Genomic DNA, 15,709 nt, shown 5'->3' with positions numbered 1-15,709 from the left:
AGACATGCTAACATTTCTTCATTACAACTGTTAGTCACTCACTGGAATGAGTATAATTGGTTATTGTGTACTGCGTTGGACTGGATGTTTATTTTGCACATTTTAAAAGCAATACTTAATGTTTACAGTGCTCCAGAATATTTAGATTGGCACTTTTTTGTATTGGATGTTTATCTTTATTTTTGCACATTTTAGCAAACAAGCAATACTTTCACTTTTGTTGAAATGTTTACACTGTTGTTACAGAATATTTCGTTTTGCACTTTTTTGTATTGGATGTTTATCTTTATTTTTGCACATTTTAAAGCAAAATAAGCAATACTTTTACTTTTGAAATGCTTATACTATTGCAGAATATTAAGATTTGCACTGGATGTTTACTTTTATATTTGCACATTAAAAAGCAAATAAGCTACTTTTAATTTTGTTAAATGTTAAAAGTTTTAAATGTTTACATTGTTACAGAATATTTAGTCATGTTGTTGTCAATGTTGACTGAGTGGCCATACTTCTTTTTTTTTTGTAAATAAAAGCCATGCCTTTTGAAAAAAACGAGCCTACATTTATTTTTTCATCTTCATTTTGAATAAAAAAAATAATCGGTAAAAGGAAAAATAATCTATAGATTAATCGAAAAAATAATCTATAGATTAACCGATTAATCGAAAAAATAATCTATAGATTAATCGATAGAAAAATAATCGTTACCTGCAGCCTTAGAGCTAAATAATTTTTTTTTTTTTAATCTCTTTTCGGTAATGTGTTAATCATTTCACACATGAGTCGCTCCTGAGTATAAGTCGCACCCCCGGCCAAACTATGAAAAAAACTGCGATTTATAGTCCGAAAAATACGGTACAACCTTCTCAGGGCATTCAATCAATTGCAACTGGACTGTTTGGTTTGTCGTCAAAGACGTTTCGCTGCTCATCTGAGCAGGCTTTATCGGTTCTCGTTTGTGAAAAGGTCATCCAGTTCCAGAAATAACAAGAACAGAGTGAAAGAGGAGAAAAAAAAGATAACAGACGCAAAATATTGTCATTCCATATGTATCAGGTCTATCTGAGAAACTCAGAAACAACCAACACAACATCCCAGTACACTTCAAACCAGGCAACACCCTGAGACAAAGACAGGTACATCCTAAAGACCGGACACCCCACACCCACAAAAACCATCTGGTAAAGACTATCTAGTGTAATATTGAATGCACTGATTCATATATTGGGGAAACAAAACAACCTTTCAAACATTTATATGTATAAAAACCATAAGATGGCTTGGGGGAGAAGATGCAGTCGAAGTGGAGGCACGTAAATAAGACCGCCCACTTTGAAGAGATGGTCCGAAAGCGATGAATGCACTGATTAATATATTGGGGAAACAAAACAACCTTTCAAATATTCATATACATAAAAACTACAACATGGCTCGGGGGAGAAGACGCAGTCGAAATGGAGGCACATAAATAAGACCGCCCACTTTGAAGAGATGGTCCGAAAGCAACTTGAAGACTGTCTGTAAAACATAATCTACGTCACATTTTGACCAAATAAGCACCATTACATGTTATGTACACCACAAGGAAGTGTTATAAATATATACTGTATATAAAAATCATAATATGACCCCTTTAAACGCCAATTAACTGCAATAAACAAGGGGTTAATGCTTTTATAATAATTACCCTAAATATGCACAAGCAAACATGAAGGTATAAGCAAGCTATTGAATAACAATGGAAGCCTAATAATCATCATACACACCAGTGATCGCTCGTATCTGCCGAATAAGGATGCTCCACGATGGTCCAGACAGAAGAGTACGGCGTCATGCACAGATGCAAAGAGATGCCTCTTTGTTATCGATTCTGAGAAAAAGTGGCCAAGCTCTAGTTGTTGGACCACAGAAGCTGAAAAGAATAAAGTCGCACTGAGATACAATAGCTACTAGGACTAATAGGTAACTCTGGCTGATTACCAGCACCATTATTTGCACGTGTTACACTTACCCTGACAACCTGCCAGGTAGACATCAACATCGATCTCACTGAAGTCTTGAAAAATCTGTCAATGCACATTAGAGCTAAGTTAGTAATTAGGAGGTTGGAGAGCTGATGGTACTCCATGTGGTGAAAATAATCAATAAAGCTACATTTTTCATGGTCTTGATGGCCACAGTGTCGATGAAATTAGCCGTGGAGAGGTCAAGAATGATGGAGTGGATGTCCCAGGACCATTTACCCAGAGACCCGAGAGAGATTCGCTCCAGGTCCCGACTCAGCGTGTCTTCACTGCTGGAGCCCAGAGTGGTGGCATCCCTGTCAATCTGCACGGACATCCACCCTAAACTGGTGCTGTCTGGCTCTATTCCTTTCAAATATTCCCATCTACACTGATCGTCTAATGTAGTGGGTTTTACAAACACTGTGCCATTTTCTCGCTCGGCCCAGTTCTGTTCATCCTTCTCTGTGCGCCCTCTCGTCTTGGCTTCTTCCTCCACAGAGAACACTGTTGCTTGCTCAGCACATCTCTGAGCGACAAAATACAACATGTTACTTGAATATGAGCATTTATTTTATTTGTACTGGTGACATTTCCAAGTGAGCAATCCATACCTCTCTCTTGGCTTGTCTCTTTGCCCGTCTTTCTGCTCTCTTTTGTCTACGCTTCTCTTTGGCCTCCTGTCTCCTCTTATAGATAATCATTTTGCCGATGTTTAGCCCACTCTGAAACACAGAGAAGATAAACGATCAAGAACTAATTGTAAACCAAGGGTACATTATTCGGAAATGGTTGAGGTCAAGACTTCATTAAGTCTAGTGCGGGAGATTTCAAGTGTAAGAAAACATTTTTTTCAAAGCTGCTAAGCTAACTTCAGTTATGTTTAAAGGCAAAATGTATCAATTTTAGTGCCTGTGTTGATAGGATTAACAGGTTTTACAAAATATGCTCCAGAAAATATTTTTTGGGAGAATAGGGGAGCCTCTTGCTGTATTATATATTCTCTAAAGGAGAGTCTGACTAGGCCAAACTTAGTCTATTAATAAAATGAGCAAACCTTTTCTTTCAAAGCCCCTAAGTAGAGCTCGGCATTAGCAAAATATACCGTAGCAGATGAGCGGAATATCATAACACCTGGAATCTCTCTTGCCTGCAAAACAGAAAAAATATGATTTACATGCTTTGCTCCATTTTCCTGAGTAGTGAAGCTATTGTTTGTTTTACCTCTTTATGTGTCTCTATATCCACATACAGCTCTGAACCGTCAACGTTTCCCAGGATGGAGTATGTTGGCCTGAAAATGGGGAAACAATTTACACAATTTAATGACATATAAGAGGTGCATCCAAAATGTTCCACCAACAATTATAATTAGGGATGCACAATATATATTTTAAAAGATGATACCAATAACTTTCTGCTTCTCAACACCTAATTTATTTTTTTCTGTGCGTACCCCAATCGGATCCCAGTCTGAGATGGACTTTTTTTTAACTCATCCTCCACCAGCGTCTACATTTTTCCCACCTTTGACGGGGCGCCGTAAGTGGCGACCCATCACCGTTACTGTTCTTGTTTGTCTAATCTTGAACGTATTTCTCGTGAATATAAAATGTTGTTGTACTTGTACAATGACAATAAAGAGCAAAACATACCATAGCATAACATAGCATACCATACATTTAATTATAGTTTGTGCACACCTGGAGGTAAAAGACTCAAACAAAGATGGATTTGACAAAGTCCACCTGTAGATTTGTCCTGACAAAAGCCCGTATAGTCAATGATGGTCGTTCAGTGCGGTCATTTAGATCAGTGGTCCCCAACCTTTTTGTAACTGCGGACCGGTCAACGCTTTAAAAATTGTACCACGGACCGGGGGGGGGGAGAAGAGATGGAATTTATTTTGTTTTTGTTTGTCATAAAAAAATACAATCATGTGTGCTTACGGACTGTATCCCTACAGACTGTATTGATCTATATTGATATATAATGTAGGAACCAGAAATATTAATAACAGAAAGAAACAACCCTTTTGTGCGAATTAGTTTAAATGGGGGAGGGAGGTTTTTTGGGTTGGTGCACTAATTGTAAGTGTATCTTGTATTTTTTATGTTGATTTAATAAAAATAAAAAAACATTTTTTTAAATGTGTTTTTTAATTTCTTGTGCAGCCCGGTACCAATCAATCCACGGACCGGTACTGGGCCGTGGCCCGGTGGTTGGGGACCACTGATTTAGATGATGAAATAACAAAACGCTTAAGTCCTTGGTTAGTCTCAGGCATATGTTTTTAAATGCAGTGGCGGAAGGAACCCATCAGCCTTTCTAGGCTGATGGGTTTAGGGCAATTTCCTTAGCAGGCGTCTTTGTAGGCTTTCAAAACACCATCGTGGCCATGCTGGCATTTCTGACTGATAGGGTTTGATGTGTTGAGGCACAATGTATTTTCCCTCCTTGTGGAATGTTTTCAAACCATTTGGTGCAAATAGCAGGTGAAAAGTCCTCTCACTGAAACAGTGAAGAAGTCATGTTTGTTACAGTGAGCTCAGGGGAAGGTAACGACAAGCATAAAGCACGGCAAGTAGGAGAAATGGAGCGCTTGATTTGCTCACTCCAATCCACCTTCAATACAGTATGAGTATTTTTGCCTAATTAGTGCATTTTTGAAATGTTAGTTACTGAAGCTATTTTTTAATGTTATTGGATTTATCGGAGCGGTAGAAAATGGATGGATGGATTTATCGTGAGTTTTCATAATTCCGAATATTGGCCCAATAATTATATATTTATTGTGCACCCTTAATAATGCTGGTTTTGATTGACACTGTCAGAATTTGATCAAATAGAAATTGGAAGATGCTCCCAACAATGTACATCATTGTGAGAAAATATGCTTTCCAAAGTCTTACAACTGCGTCCTGAAGATCACAGTAAGCAAAGCAAACATGAGGGATGCTGCAAGGCCCAGATCCAAATTAAAGAGCAGAGTGGACACCCATGTGACCAGCCACAACACCTGAGGGGAAGTATGACACAACATAAATATTTAATGAAGCGTCTCCAGATTCAACTTTACCAAAAATGTCAGTCCTCCTACCAAATCGGTTTTGTTGCTCCTCCAGAGAGTAACAACGTCCGAGTACTGCTTGAACATACCCTTCAGATTTACAAAGACAATAGATGCCAAGACAGCCTGAAACATAAATTATTCCTCGACGGTGAGCGACATAAAAAAGGCAAACTAAACAATTGAAAATTATTTGTGTTAACTACGAAACCTTTGGAAGCTCCTGGAAAAGGGGGCCAAGTTTCAATATCGTTACCAACACAATTGCAGCTGATGCTATTCCAGCCATCTGCAAAAGTGCAGGAAATGATATAAAGGTGTGTAACATAGACATAACATTACACGGAGTACAGCCCTCACATTTCAGCAATAATTTTTTATTATAGTTTCTCTCAGGACAATATTTTAAAAATGAAACTTGGATGTACTTTATAGTAGTCAGTGTATAGCTTGTACACAGTATTGGGCAGTAGCTCGTTACATGTACTGAAGCTACAATGGTATGCTACATTTCCCAGTAGCTTGGCAGAAGCTTCGCTACTTTTTAAACAAGTAGCGATTTCCGTAGCTTAGCTATTTTTAGACCCATGTAGCGGGTAGCTTAGCTACAAAGCTACAAGCTACAAAAGAAGAGAGGGGGAGAAGAGAATGAGAGAAAGGGACTAGTGCAACTCCACAGGCAGGGGACAAAAATATACGGGAAAAGTCAATGATGATTGGTTGGTTTACGTATAAGAAAATCCATGATGATTGGTTGGTTTACTATGATGAGTCGATTGGCTAAGATTAGGAAAAAACATTACGGACAGGCCAATCAGAAGCAAGATAGGGCGGGTCATCAAACCAGGAAGGGAAATCACAATAGACACGCACATCCCACATGACTGCAAGGAAGTCGTAGAAGAGAAGGGGGAATATTCAAGCAGGCGATTAAAAAAAACAAAAAACTAGTGGAAGACGGCAGAGGGATTCTCTTCCTTAGATTTTTTCTTTTAGCGAAGTAGACGACGTCCGGGAAACCCACAATGTGTCTACATGACCACATTTGGACAAATGTATGTGTTTGGATAAAACAATGCCCAAAACATTCATTTTAGTTGTTTACCTTGTAAACCTAAATCAAAAATGCTCTCGACATGGAACAAACATTTAAGAATGCACATTAAAATGAGTTGAGTTCAAAATTTTACTGCACATAACTATTATCAACTGTTCCCAAACAACACACAAGTCATTATTTGTATGTCAAGCTATAGATAGACGCTGTTTTTATTTACTGGAGGCAGAGAAAATAAATAACATTATAGGGTTTGGCCAAAGAATATGCACTCTAAAATACATACATACAGTGGTGTGTGGGTACCCCCAGAGGAAGTTGTAGGGTGTCCCCTGCTAAATGAGTTAATAGTAATGGACCCTTATTGGGGCCATTTGGTTTGATATGTACAGTCTCAGTTACATTAACATTATTACCTATATAATAACTTAAAATGTAGAAATTGAAAAGGAATGTCATTATGTTTGACTCTGTTGCACAGTCAGGAAAATATGTTTACTTTAAATAAGTTCTGTTTTATTGATTTCCGTTCATGTAAAGATGGAGTTTGTTAAAGGGGAAGTGGACTTTTGAAAAATGTTTGCCTATTGTTCACAACTATTATGGAAGACATGATGACCAATGTATTTTTAAAATGTATTCTAAATATTAAATGAATGCGATCAAAAGTCCGCTTACAATGGAGCCTATGAGAGTCGATATATTCTGCCTATAAAGCCCTTTAAAAAACATCTAAACACCTCCTTTAAGGTATTATATACATGATGTAAGTATATATGTAATGTAGTAACAGGCACATACATAATGTGTAATATTTACATATTTCAATCATTTGAAGCATACGCAGAGCATTCATTTAAAAACATCACAACATATGCTCCCCCCCAACAATATAACTGATTACTACTCATTTAAGACTTCATTAGAGCCACCAAACAAACATCACTTACTGTACACGGCGTGCTGTCATTAGGATGCCGACTGATAGAATATTAAAGGGGAAGTGGACTTTTTAAAAATGTTACCTATCATTCACAACTATTATGGAATACATGACGACGGATGTATTTTTAAAATGTATTCTAAATATTAAATGAATGCGATCAAAAGTCAGCTTACAATGGAGCCTATGAGAGTCGATATATTCTGCCTATAAAGCCTTTAAAAAAAACATCTAAACACCTCCTTTAAGGTATTATATACATTATGTAAGTATACGTGTATATGTAATGTAGTAACAGGCACATATATAATAAGGTGTAATATTTACATATTTCGTTAATTTTGAGGATATACCGAGCATTCATTTAAAAAACATCACGACGTATGCTGCCCCCTAAACAATATAACTGATTACTGCTCTTTTCTGTGAGCGCTTTGAGTATCTAATAATAGAAAAGCGCGATATAAAATCTAATCCATTATTACTATTATTATTATTTAAGACTTCATGAGAGCCACCAAACAAACATCACTTACTGTACACGGCGTGCTGTCACTAGGATGCTGACTGATAGAATATTGTTATATTCCTGTTTAAATGAAGAATAGCTCATAATCCTCGCAAAGAAAAGGGAGGTGGAGCCAAGCGTCTTTTCATGTCGTTCTCGCCATTACTAGGTCTAAATTGGCTGTCAAAATGTACCAACTTGTAGGAATTTACCTCAGCCTTTTTCTATCAAGGTGAGCTGCATGATTTATGATCTACAATAAACTTCCAAGGAGCAGGGAAGCGAGGAAGCAGCAGCTGACCACTCAATGATGTAAACGTAGCAGCATAAACTGGTGATCACGGTGCCGTTATAAATAGTTTGTCTGAGTTAGCGCTTATAGTAACATATAAATAATACTTTGTTAAAATTCAAGTCATGACATGTAAATGGAGTACTTTGGCGCTTTTTGGATAGTTATTTATTGTTTTTTTTGGGCGGAATAGAAGACCTCCCATTGGCTCCGGTGTAAGCTGACATTTATTAATGTTTATTTACAAGTCAGAATGCATTTAAAAAAAAAATCCATCCGTCGTCATGTCCTTCATAATGATTGTGAACGATAGGCAGAATTCCAAAAAAGTACAGTTCCCCTTTCATGTTTCTTGTGAGACAAATATTTTGTTCCTTTGGCCAGGTTATTTTCATTTTGCTACTCTGGTTTTTGTTAAATCAGTAATTGCATCCTGTGCTGAAAAGTCTCCATAATGGTATATATTATTGTGTTTATTTATCATTATTGATTCACTGCTTTATATTTAATTTATTTCCTGTGTTTTTTCCCCTCATTTTGTACAAGGTACGCAATTCAAAATAAATGTTAAAAAGCCAGACAAAGGTCATGTTTCTAGCTAGTGTATAGTTTAATAAACAATCTGAGCATTTTTTTTCTTGTTTGGTGGAAAGTTGTAGTAAGCTACATTTATATAATGTACAATTCTCTGGGGACAGCTTACCCTGTAGCTTAGCTACATTTAATCAAGAGTAACTTGTAGCTTACTACATTTTCCAAGTAGCTTGCCAATCACTGCATGTACAGCAGTGTAGATTTTACGATCTACTGTACTGATAATAAGTCAAGACACAACAATTATTGCCTAAATATCTGGCAAAGACGTGACTGCTAAGATAAGTGTGTCTTGCCTACAGTCAAGCATGGTAAAGGAAGATACATAGGGATACATAAGTGCTGCTGCCATTGGGGAGCTGTGGTTCAGTGAAGGTAAACATGAATTGCAACATTCCCTATGTATCAGGTCTATCTAAAAAACTTAGAATAATTTTTAACCAACACAACATCCCAGTACACTTCAAACCAGGCAACACCCTGAGACAGAGACTGGTGCATTCTAAAACCAATCTGGTGTATGCTATCCAGTGTAATGATAAATGCACTGATTCATATATTGGGGAAACAAAACAACCACTAAGCCGACATATGGCACAGGATAGACGGGCAAACTCTTCAGGCCACGACTCAGTGTCTACCTGCACCTCAGGGAAAAACAGCATTCCTTTGAGAACAATAATGTACAGATTTTGGACAGGGAGGACGGATGGTACAAAAGAGGAGTGAGGGGAGAAAAAGAAAAACCATCCCTGAACAGAGGGGGTGGTCTGCCACACCACCTGTGTCCCACATACAACACCGTCCTTTCAACCATTCGTAAAATAATCTGTAATTTAGCCTCCAACGAATAACAGCATTTTGGTCACAGAAGGTGACCAGAATGCCTTTTGTTTACAACTGAATAAAATGCTTACACGGGGGATTCAGACTATTTTGGACTGACCAATCTATGTCTATGAGCACAAAATGATGAAGCCTACTCGGATAAGCGCCGAAACGTCTTCTAAGACAAACCAAACAGTCCAGTTGCGATCAATTGAATGCCCTGAGATGACAATGATCTGGATGAATGAGTACATTCATAGACAAGTTCCGTGGGCCTCACAGCTGCATTTCAATGTGATAAGGAGCCCAAACCCAGCGCCAAGATTACAAGTGCCTTGCTGAGGAAGCAATAGGTGAAGGTGATGGAGTGGTTACGTTTAGTACCTGTGGGTCATGAGTACAACTGGCACAGGGGATCTGTGGTTCATTGAGGGAAAACATTAATTCCAACATGTACTGAGACACTGTAAGGCCAATATAATAACGAGCCCAAGACCTGCAAGATGACACCTGCCTTGCTGAGGAAGCTAATGGTGAAGTTATATCAAAGTTTCATTTCTACAGTATCATCCCTTAAGAAGCTATGATGTGAGGGGTGTACTCACTTTTGTGGCATACTATCGACAACATATAGACACGACTACTTTAAACCACTTACTTGTGTTTTCCCACCGGTGCTCTCCTGAATGAGACTCCGAGACATGGAGGCACATACAGCGTAGCACTGGAAGAAGCCCCCCACCGTATTGCTAAGACCCAGGGCCACCAGCTCCTGCAGCAGAGGAGAAGTGTTGATAATAGTTAATAAAAAAAGACAATATCTATAGAAACTACTAACGAAAGTCTGGGTCACCTGGTTGCTATCCACTGTGTATCCGTGCTTGACTGCAAATGTTTTTCCGAGTGAAATGGATATGGCATAGGCAACGAGGGCCAGTGCAAACGCATCACCAATAACTTCACTAAAAAGGCTAACGTCTGGCACTCTGGGTGCACTCAGGCTGGTGAGCAAATAAGGATGCGATAGAAATGTGTCAGAAGATGGAGTTATGATTGAAAAAAAGTACAGTGGAACCTCGATTAAGAACCCCTCTATTTCAGAACTTTTCAGTTAACACACTTTTAGATCAAGACAAGTATGCCTCTGTGTGCGAAGCATGTCTCTGTGTACAAACGCTTCATTCATTCATTTTGTGTCCCTCTGGCAGCAATGTTGTGCTTGCACATATTGAACGGATTGAGGAAGCAGGTTTTGTACCACACAAGTTTTTAATTGTGATGAAAACAGACTTTTTTCTACCTCTCGTTTAGCGGTGCCTCTTCCAAGAGAACACACATTCACGGCCCAAACCACCACCCCCACCCCTTCTGCCCCGCTGTCGGCTCCTTTGCCAATGTTAATGTACTGTAAGTGGACTTTACTTTTTAAATGTTTATTATCGTAAGAATATGTTTGGTAAAGTTAAGGATTTTTATGTGTGCCTGTTGTTGTTTTAGCTTGTTAATAAAGAGATAGTTATTCATCACATCTTTGTTATGTTTGTTTAATATATTATACTATATAGCACTTTATATTGTGTTCAAAGTGTACAAACCTTAACTAAAATAGAGACTTTTTTTTCTTGTTTCCTGTTTGCCGGGTTCTCAGAGCGTGAGTGACTGCTCGCTGCTGCTGCTAAAAAGCTAAGTATTATCTTTCCATCTGTGTGCTTCTAAATGTTTTACAGCTTTCTTTATTCCTTCTCAAACATATTTAGTAGTCTTATGAAACTTGCAAACCACCATCTATCCGTCTCACCTCCCCTCCCTCAGATAGCTAGCTGCTAAGCTAATGAAGCTAGGCTTGTCGTGGCGAAGGCAGCTACGTTCCGAAGGCATCTGCTCCCTCACTTCTCCGAAGACAGCAAGAACTCGACAAGGTGAAAGAAACGCAAGTATGGTTCTCTGCTCTTAGTGCACCGTTCCTCATGGATAGGTTGGCCTTACCAGAGCAGTGTTTTCCAACCGTTTTTGAGCCAAGGCAAATTTTTTGCGTTGAAAAAATCCAGAGGCACACCACCAGCAGAAATCATTAAAAAACTAAATTCAGTTGACAGTAAAAAGTCGTTGTCGCAATTGTTGGATATGAATTTAAACCATAACCAACCATGCATCAATATATCTCTTGTCTAAAAGTAGGTGTACTGTCACATCACACGTGACTTATTTTAAAGTTTTTTGCTGTTTTCCTGTGTGTAGTCTTTTAGTTCTTGTTTTGCGCTACTATTTTGGTGGCTTTTTCTCATTTTTTGGTATTTTCCTGTAGCAGTTTCATGTCTTCCTTTGAGCGATATTTCCCACATCTTTGTTTTAGCAATCAAGAATATTTCAGTTGTTTTTATCCTTCTTCGTGGGGACATTGTTGATTGTCATGTCATGTTCGGATGTACATTGTGGACGCCGTCTTTGCTCGACAGTAAGTCTTTGCTGTCGTCCAGCATTCTGTTTTTGTTTACTTTATAGCCAGTTCAGTTTTAGTTTCGTTCTGCATAGCCTTCCCTAAGCTTCAATGCCTTTTCTTAGGGGCACTCACCTTTTGTTTATTTTTGGTTTAAGCATTAGACACCTTTTGACCTGCACACTGCCTACCACTGTTTCCGACATCTGCAAAGCAATTAGCTACCGGCTGCCACCTACTGATATGGAAGAGTATTACACGGTTACTCTGCTGAGCTCTAGACAGCACCGACACTCAAAAACAACACATAATTTGCAGACTATATTTACTGGGGATAGGTTGATTGGCAACACTAAATTGGCCCTAGTGTGTGAATGTGAGTGTGAATGTTGTCTGTCTATCTGTGTTGGCCCTGCGATGAGGTGGCGACTTGTCCAGGGTGTACCCTGCCTACCGCCCGAATGCAGCTGAGACCCCCCGCGACCCCAAAAGGGACAAGCGGTAGAAATGGATGGATGGATGGATTTACTGGTTTGCAAAAAATATTTTTAACCAAAACAGGTGAAATTAGATATTCTCCCACGGCACACCAGACTGTATCTCACGGTTGTGCCGCGGCACAGTGGTTGAAAAAAACTGTTATAGAGGACCGTATCCGCCAATTAGGGCAGAGTAATTTCGTAACTTGAGAGGCTGCGGACACACTTGCTTGCGTTAGCTGCAGCGAGCTGACTAGCCCAGCTTGTAGCAGCCCTAAGTAGCCTACAAGCCACAGTGAACCGGTTGAGACACATAATAGATTTAGCCCTTTAGCTAGTCCTACACCCCAGTCGACCGGGCACCTCACCTTAGTCATAGGGGACTCCATCACCCGAAACATACATCTTAGTAAACCAGCGATAATTAAGTGTATTCCCAGGGCCAGAGCACCTGACACCTAACTCACAACAGGCCTAGTAAACACGTTTCACAGGCTAATCGCACCACTAGCTACGAGAACATAGTCGTACACGTTGGCTCCAATGACACGAGGATGAGACAGTCAGAGATTACAAAAACGAACATAGCTAGGATTTTTAATCTCGCTAGAAAGATGTCCAGGCATCGAGTACTTTTCTCTGGCACCCTGCCTGCGAGAGACAATGATGAGAGGTATAGAAGATTAGTCTCGCTTAACAAGTGGCTGGCTAGTTTTTGTAGAGAACAGGGTCTAACGTTTATTGATAATTGGCCCTCTTTCTGGGGCAAACCGGGCTTGCTGACGAGAGACGGCCTTCACCCTAATCGGGAACCCGCCATCACTCTATCTAGAAATACAGACCAATATGTAAGTCAAGCTTGACTATAACTACACTAGAGCAAGATCGGACATGGGCAATTACAGTGTATGTTAGTCCGGGTGAGGAGTGAGTTAAGATAGAACTAACCAGCGCCAGGCTGGAAAATTCCTGCACACAGCATGTCTCATAGAATAATACACAACTCACATAATGTTTTTTCTGTACTGACTGTGCCAGAGGTGAACATGCTCTACTGAGGTGGCAAATTATGACGCTTTCAATCTATCGCAGCACCAAGCAAATAATCTCAAGATTCCCATCATATCAATTCCTAGATGTGATCGAACTTATTTAAGGCGCACTACACACAATAAATGTAACGTTATTAATATCAGTACTACGGATACATTATAAATAATTCCTCAAAACAGCCCACTACCTATAATATGGGCTTTTTAAACATCAGATCATTGTCTCCCAAAACGTTATTAGGTAATGAGGTCATTAGAGACAACAATCATTGGTCAATCGTCATTGGTCTCAGCGAAACCTGGCTAAAACCAAATGAATGTTTTCACTTAAAGGCCTACTGAAACCCACTACTACCGACCATGCAGTCTGATAGTTTATATATCAATGATGAAATCTTAACATTGCAACACATGCCAATACGGCCGGGTTAACTTATAAAGTGCAATTTTAAATTTCCCGCCACACTTCAGGTTAAAAACGTTTTATTATGCTGACGTGATGTGCTGTGACGTCACGAGGGCAAGGGAAGTATTCGGAGCCCGGAGAATCCTATACAACAAAGCTCTGTTTTCATTTCATAATTCCACAGTATTCTGGACATCTGTGTTGGTGAATCTTTTGCAATTTGTTTAATGAACAATGGAGGCTGCAAAGAGAAGAACGTTGTAGGTGGGATCGGTGTATTAGCGGCTGGCTGTAAGCAACACAACAAGGACTACTTACTTGGATAGCAGACGCCTAGCCGATGCTAGCCGCCAAACCCACGGATGAAGTCCTTCGTCGCGCCGTCGATCGCTGGAACGCAGGTGAGCACGGCTGTTGATGAGCAGATGAGGGCTGGCTGGCGTAGGTGGAGCGCTAATGTTTTTATCATAGCTCTGTGAGGTCCGGTTGCTAAGTTAGCCTTAGCGTCGTTAGCAACAGCATTGTTAAGCTTTACCAGGCTGAGAATTATTAACCGTGTAGTTACATGTACATGGTTTAATAGTATTGTTGATCTTCTGTCTATCCTTCCAGTCAGGGATTTATGTATTTTGTTTCTATCTGCATTTGAGAATGATGCTATCACGTTAGCTCAGTAGCTAAGTGTGTCACCGATGTATTGTCGTAGAGATAAAAGTCACTGTGAATGTCCATTTCGCGTGCTCGACTCTCATTTTCAAGAGGATTTAGTATCCGAGGTGGTTTAAAATACAAATCCGGGATCCACAATAGAAAAGTGGAAGAGAGTGTGGAATCCAATGAGCCAGCTTGTACCTAAGTTACCGTCAGAGCGAAAAAAGATACGTCCTGCACTGCCTCTAGTTCTTCACTCTAACGTTCCTCATCCACGAATCATTCATCCTCGCTCAAATTAATGGGGTAATCGTCGCTTTGTCGCTCCGAATCTCTCTCGCTCCATTGTAAACAAAGGAAAATTGTGAGGAATATTACCTCCTGTGACGTCACGCTACTTCCGGTACAGGCAAGGCTTTTTTTTTATCAGCGAGCAAAAGTTGCGAACTATATCGTCGACTTTCTCTACTAAATCCTTTCAGCAAAAATATGGCAATATCGTGAAATGATCAAGTATGACACATAGAATGGATCTGCTATTCCCGTTTAAATAAAAAAAAAATCATTTCAGTAGGCCTTTAACGAGGCATCTCCTTCTAACTGTACGAATGTACATATTGCCCATCCCCTTAAAAGGGGTGGAGGAGTCACACTAATATCCAATGAAAACCTCAACCTTGCCCCTAACCTAAGTAATAAATATAAATAATTTGAGGAGCTTACTAAGAGGTCTGTCACACCGCTACCTCTCTATCTGGCTGTTATCGATCGCCCCCCCTGGGTCCTACTCGGAATTTATCAGTGAATTTTCAGAATTTGTCGCTGATCTAGTGACGCATGCAGATAATATAATTATAATGAAGGATTTAATATCCATATGAATATCCCGTCAGACACTCCGTGTGTGGCACTCCAGACTATAACTGATAGCTGTGGTCTTACACAAATAATAAATAAAACCACGCATCGCAACGGTAATACGATAGACTTCGTCCTTGTCCGGGGTCTCACCACCTCCAAAGTTATGGTACTCCCGTACACTAAAGTAATGTCCCATCATTACCTTATAAAATTCGAAGTTCTGACTCATTGTCAACAAGCTACTAATAACCACTGCTTTAGCAGCCACAACATTAAAGGCCTACTGAAATGAAATTGTCTTATTTAAACGGGCATAGCAGATCCATTCTATGTGTCATACTTGATCATTTCGCTATATTGCCATATTTTTGCTGAAAGGATTTAGTAGACAACACCGACGATAAAGTTATTCTATGTGTCATACTTGATCATTTCACGATATTGCCATATTTTTGCTGAAAGGATTTAGTAGAGAACATCGACGATAAAGTTATTCTATGTGTCATACTTGATCATTTCGCGATATTG

At 39.4% G+C, this 15,709-nt stretch overlaps 1 protein-coding gene across 3 annotated transcripts in view; it reads right to left on the bottom strand.

Annotated features, from left to right (window-relative positions):
- The window catches only part of slc26a6l (solute carrier family 26 member 6, like), a 38,600-nt gene that overhangs the window by 7,481 nt on the left and 15,410 nt on the right, over positions 1 to 15,709 (bottom strand). For 2 of the 3 annotated variants that reach the window (XM_062051812.1, XM_062051805.1), the window contains exons 8-18: positions 10,149 to 10,296; positions 9,954 to 10,067; positions 5,285 to 5,362; positions 5,104 to 5,199; positions 4,916 to 5,022; positions 3,228 to 3,297; positions 3,061 to 3,153; positions 2,618 to 2,728; positions 2,155 to 2,532; positions 2,012 to 2,066; positions 1,767 to 1,912 (exon numbers count right to left, since the gene is read on the bottom strand). In XM_062051812.1, coding sequence (XP_061907796.1) covers positions 1,767 to 1,912; positions 2,012 to 2,066; positions 2,155 to 2,532; positions 2,618 to 2,728; positions 3,061 to 3,153; positions 3,228 to 3,297; positions 4,916 to 5,022; positions 5,104 to 5,199; positions 5,285 to 5,362; positions 9,954 to 10,067; positions 10,149 to 10,296 — 1,396 coding nt within the window. The remainder of the gene's footprint in view (positions 1 to 1,766; positions 1,913 to 2,011; positions 2,067 to 2,154; positions 2,533 to 2,617; positions 2,729 to 3,060; positions 3,154 to 3,227; positions 3,298 to 4,915; positions 5,023 to 5,103; positions 5,200 to 5,284; positions 5,363 to 9,953; positions 10,068 to 10,148; positions 10,297 to 15,709) is intronic. The other variant, XM_062051820.1, reaches the window with a different exon arrangement.

This window comes from Entelurus aequoreus, linkage group LG01, assembly GCF_033978785.1.
Source record: "Entelurus aequoreus isolate RoL-2023_Sb linkage group LG01, RoL_Eaeq_v1.1, whole genome shotgun sequence".
In the NCBI taxonomy this organism is placed as follows: Eukaryota; Metazoa; Chordata; class Actinopteri; order Syngnathiformes; family Syngnathidae; genus Entelurus; species Entelurus aequoreus.
Note: the sequence above shows the minus strand (reverse complement) of the source record. Positions and strands in the feature narration are given on the sequence as shown.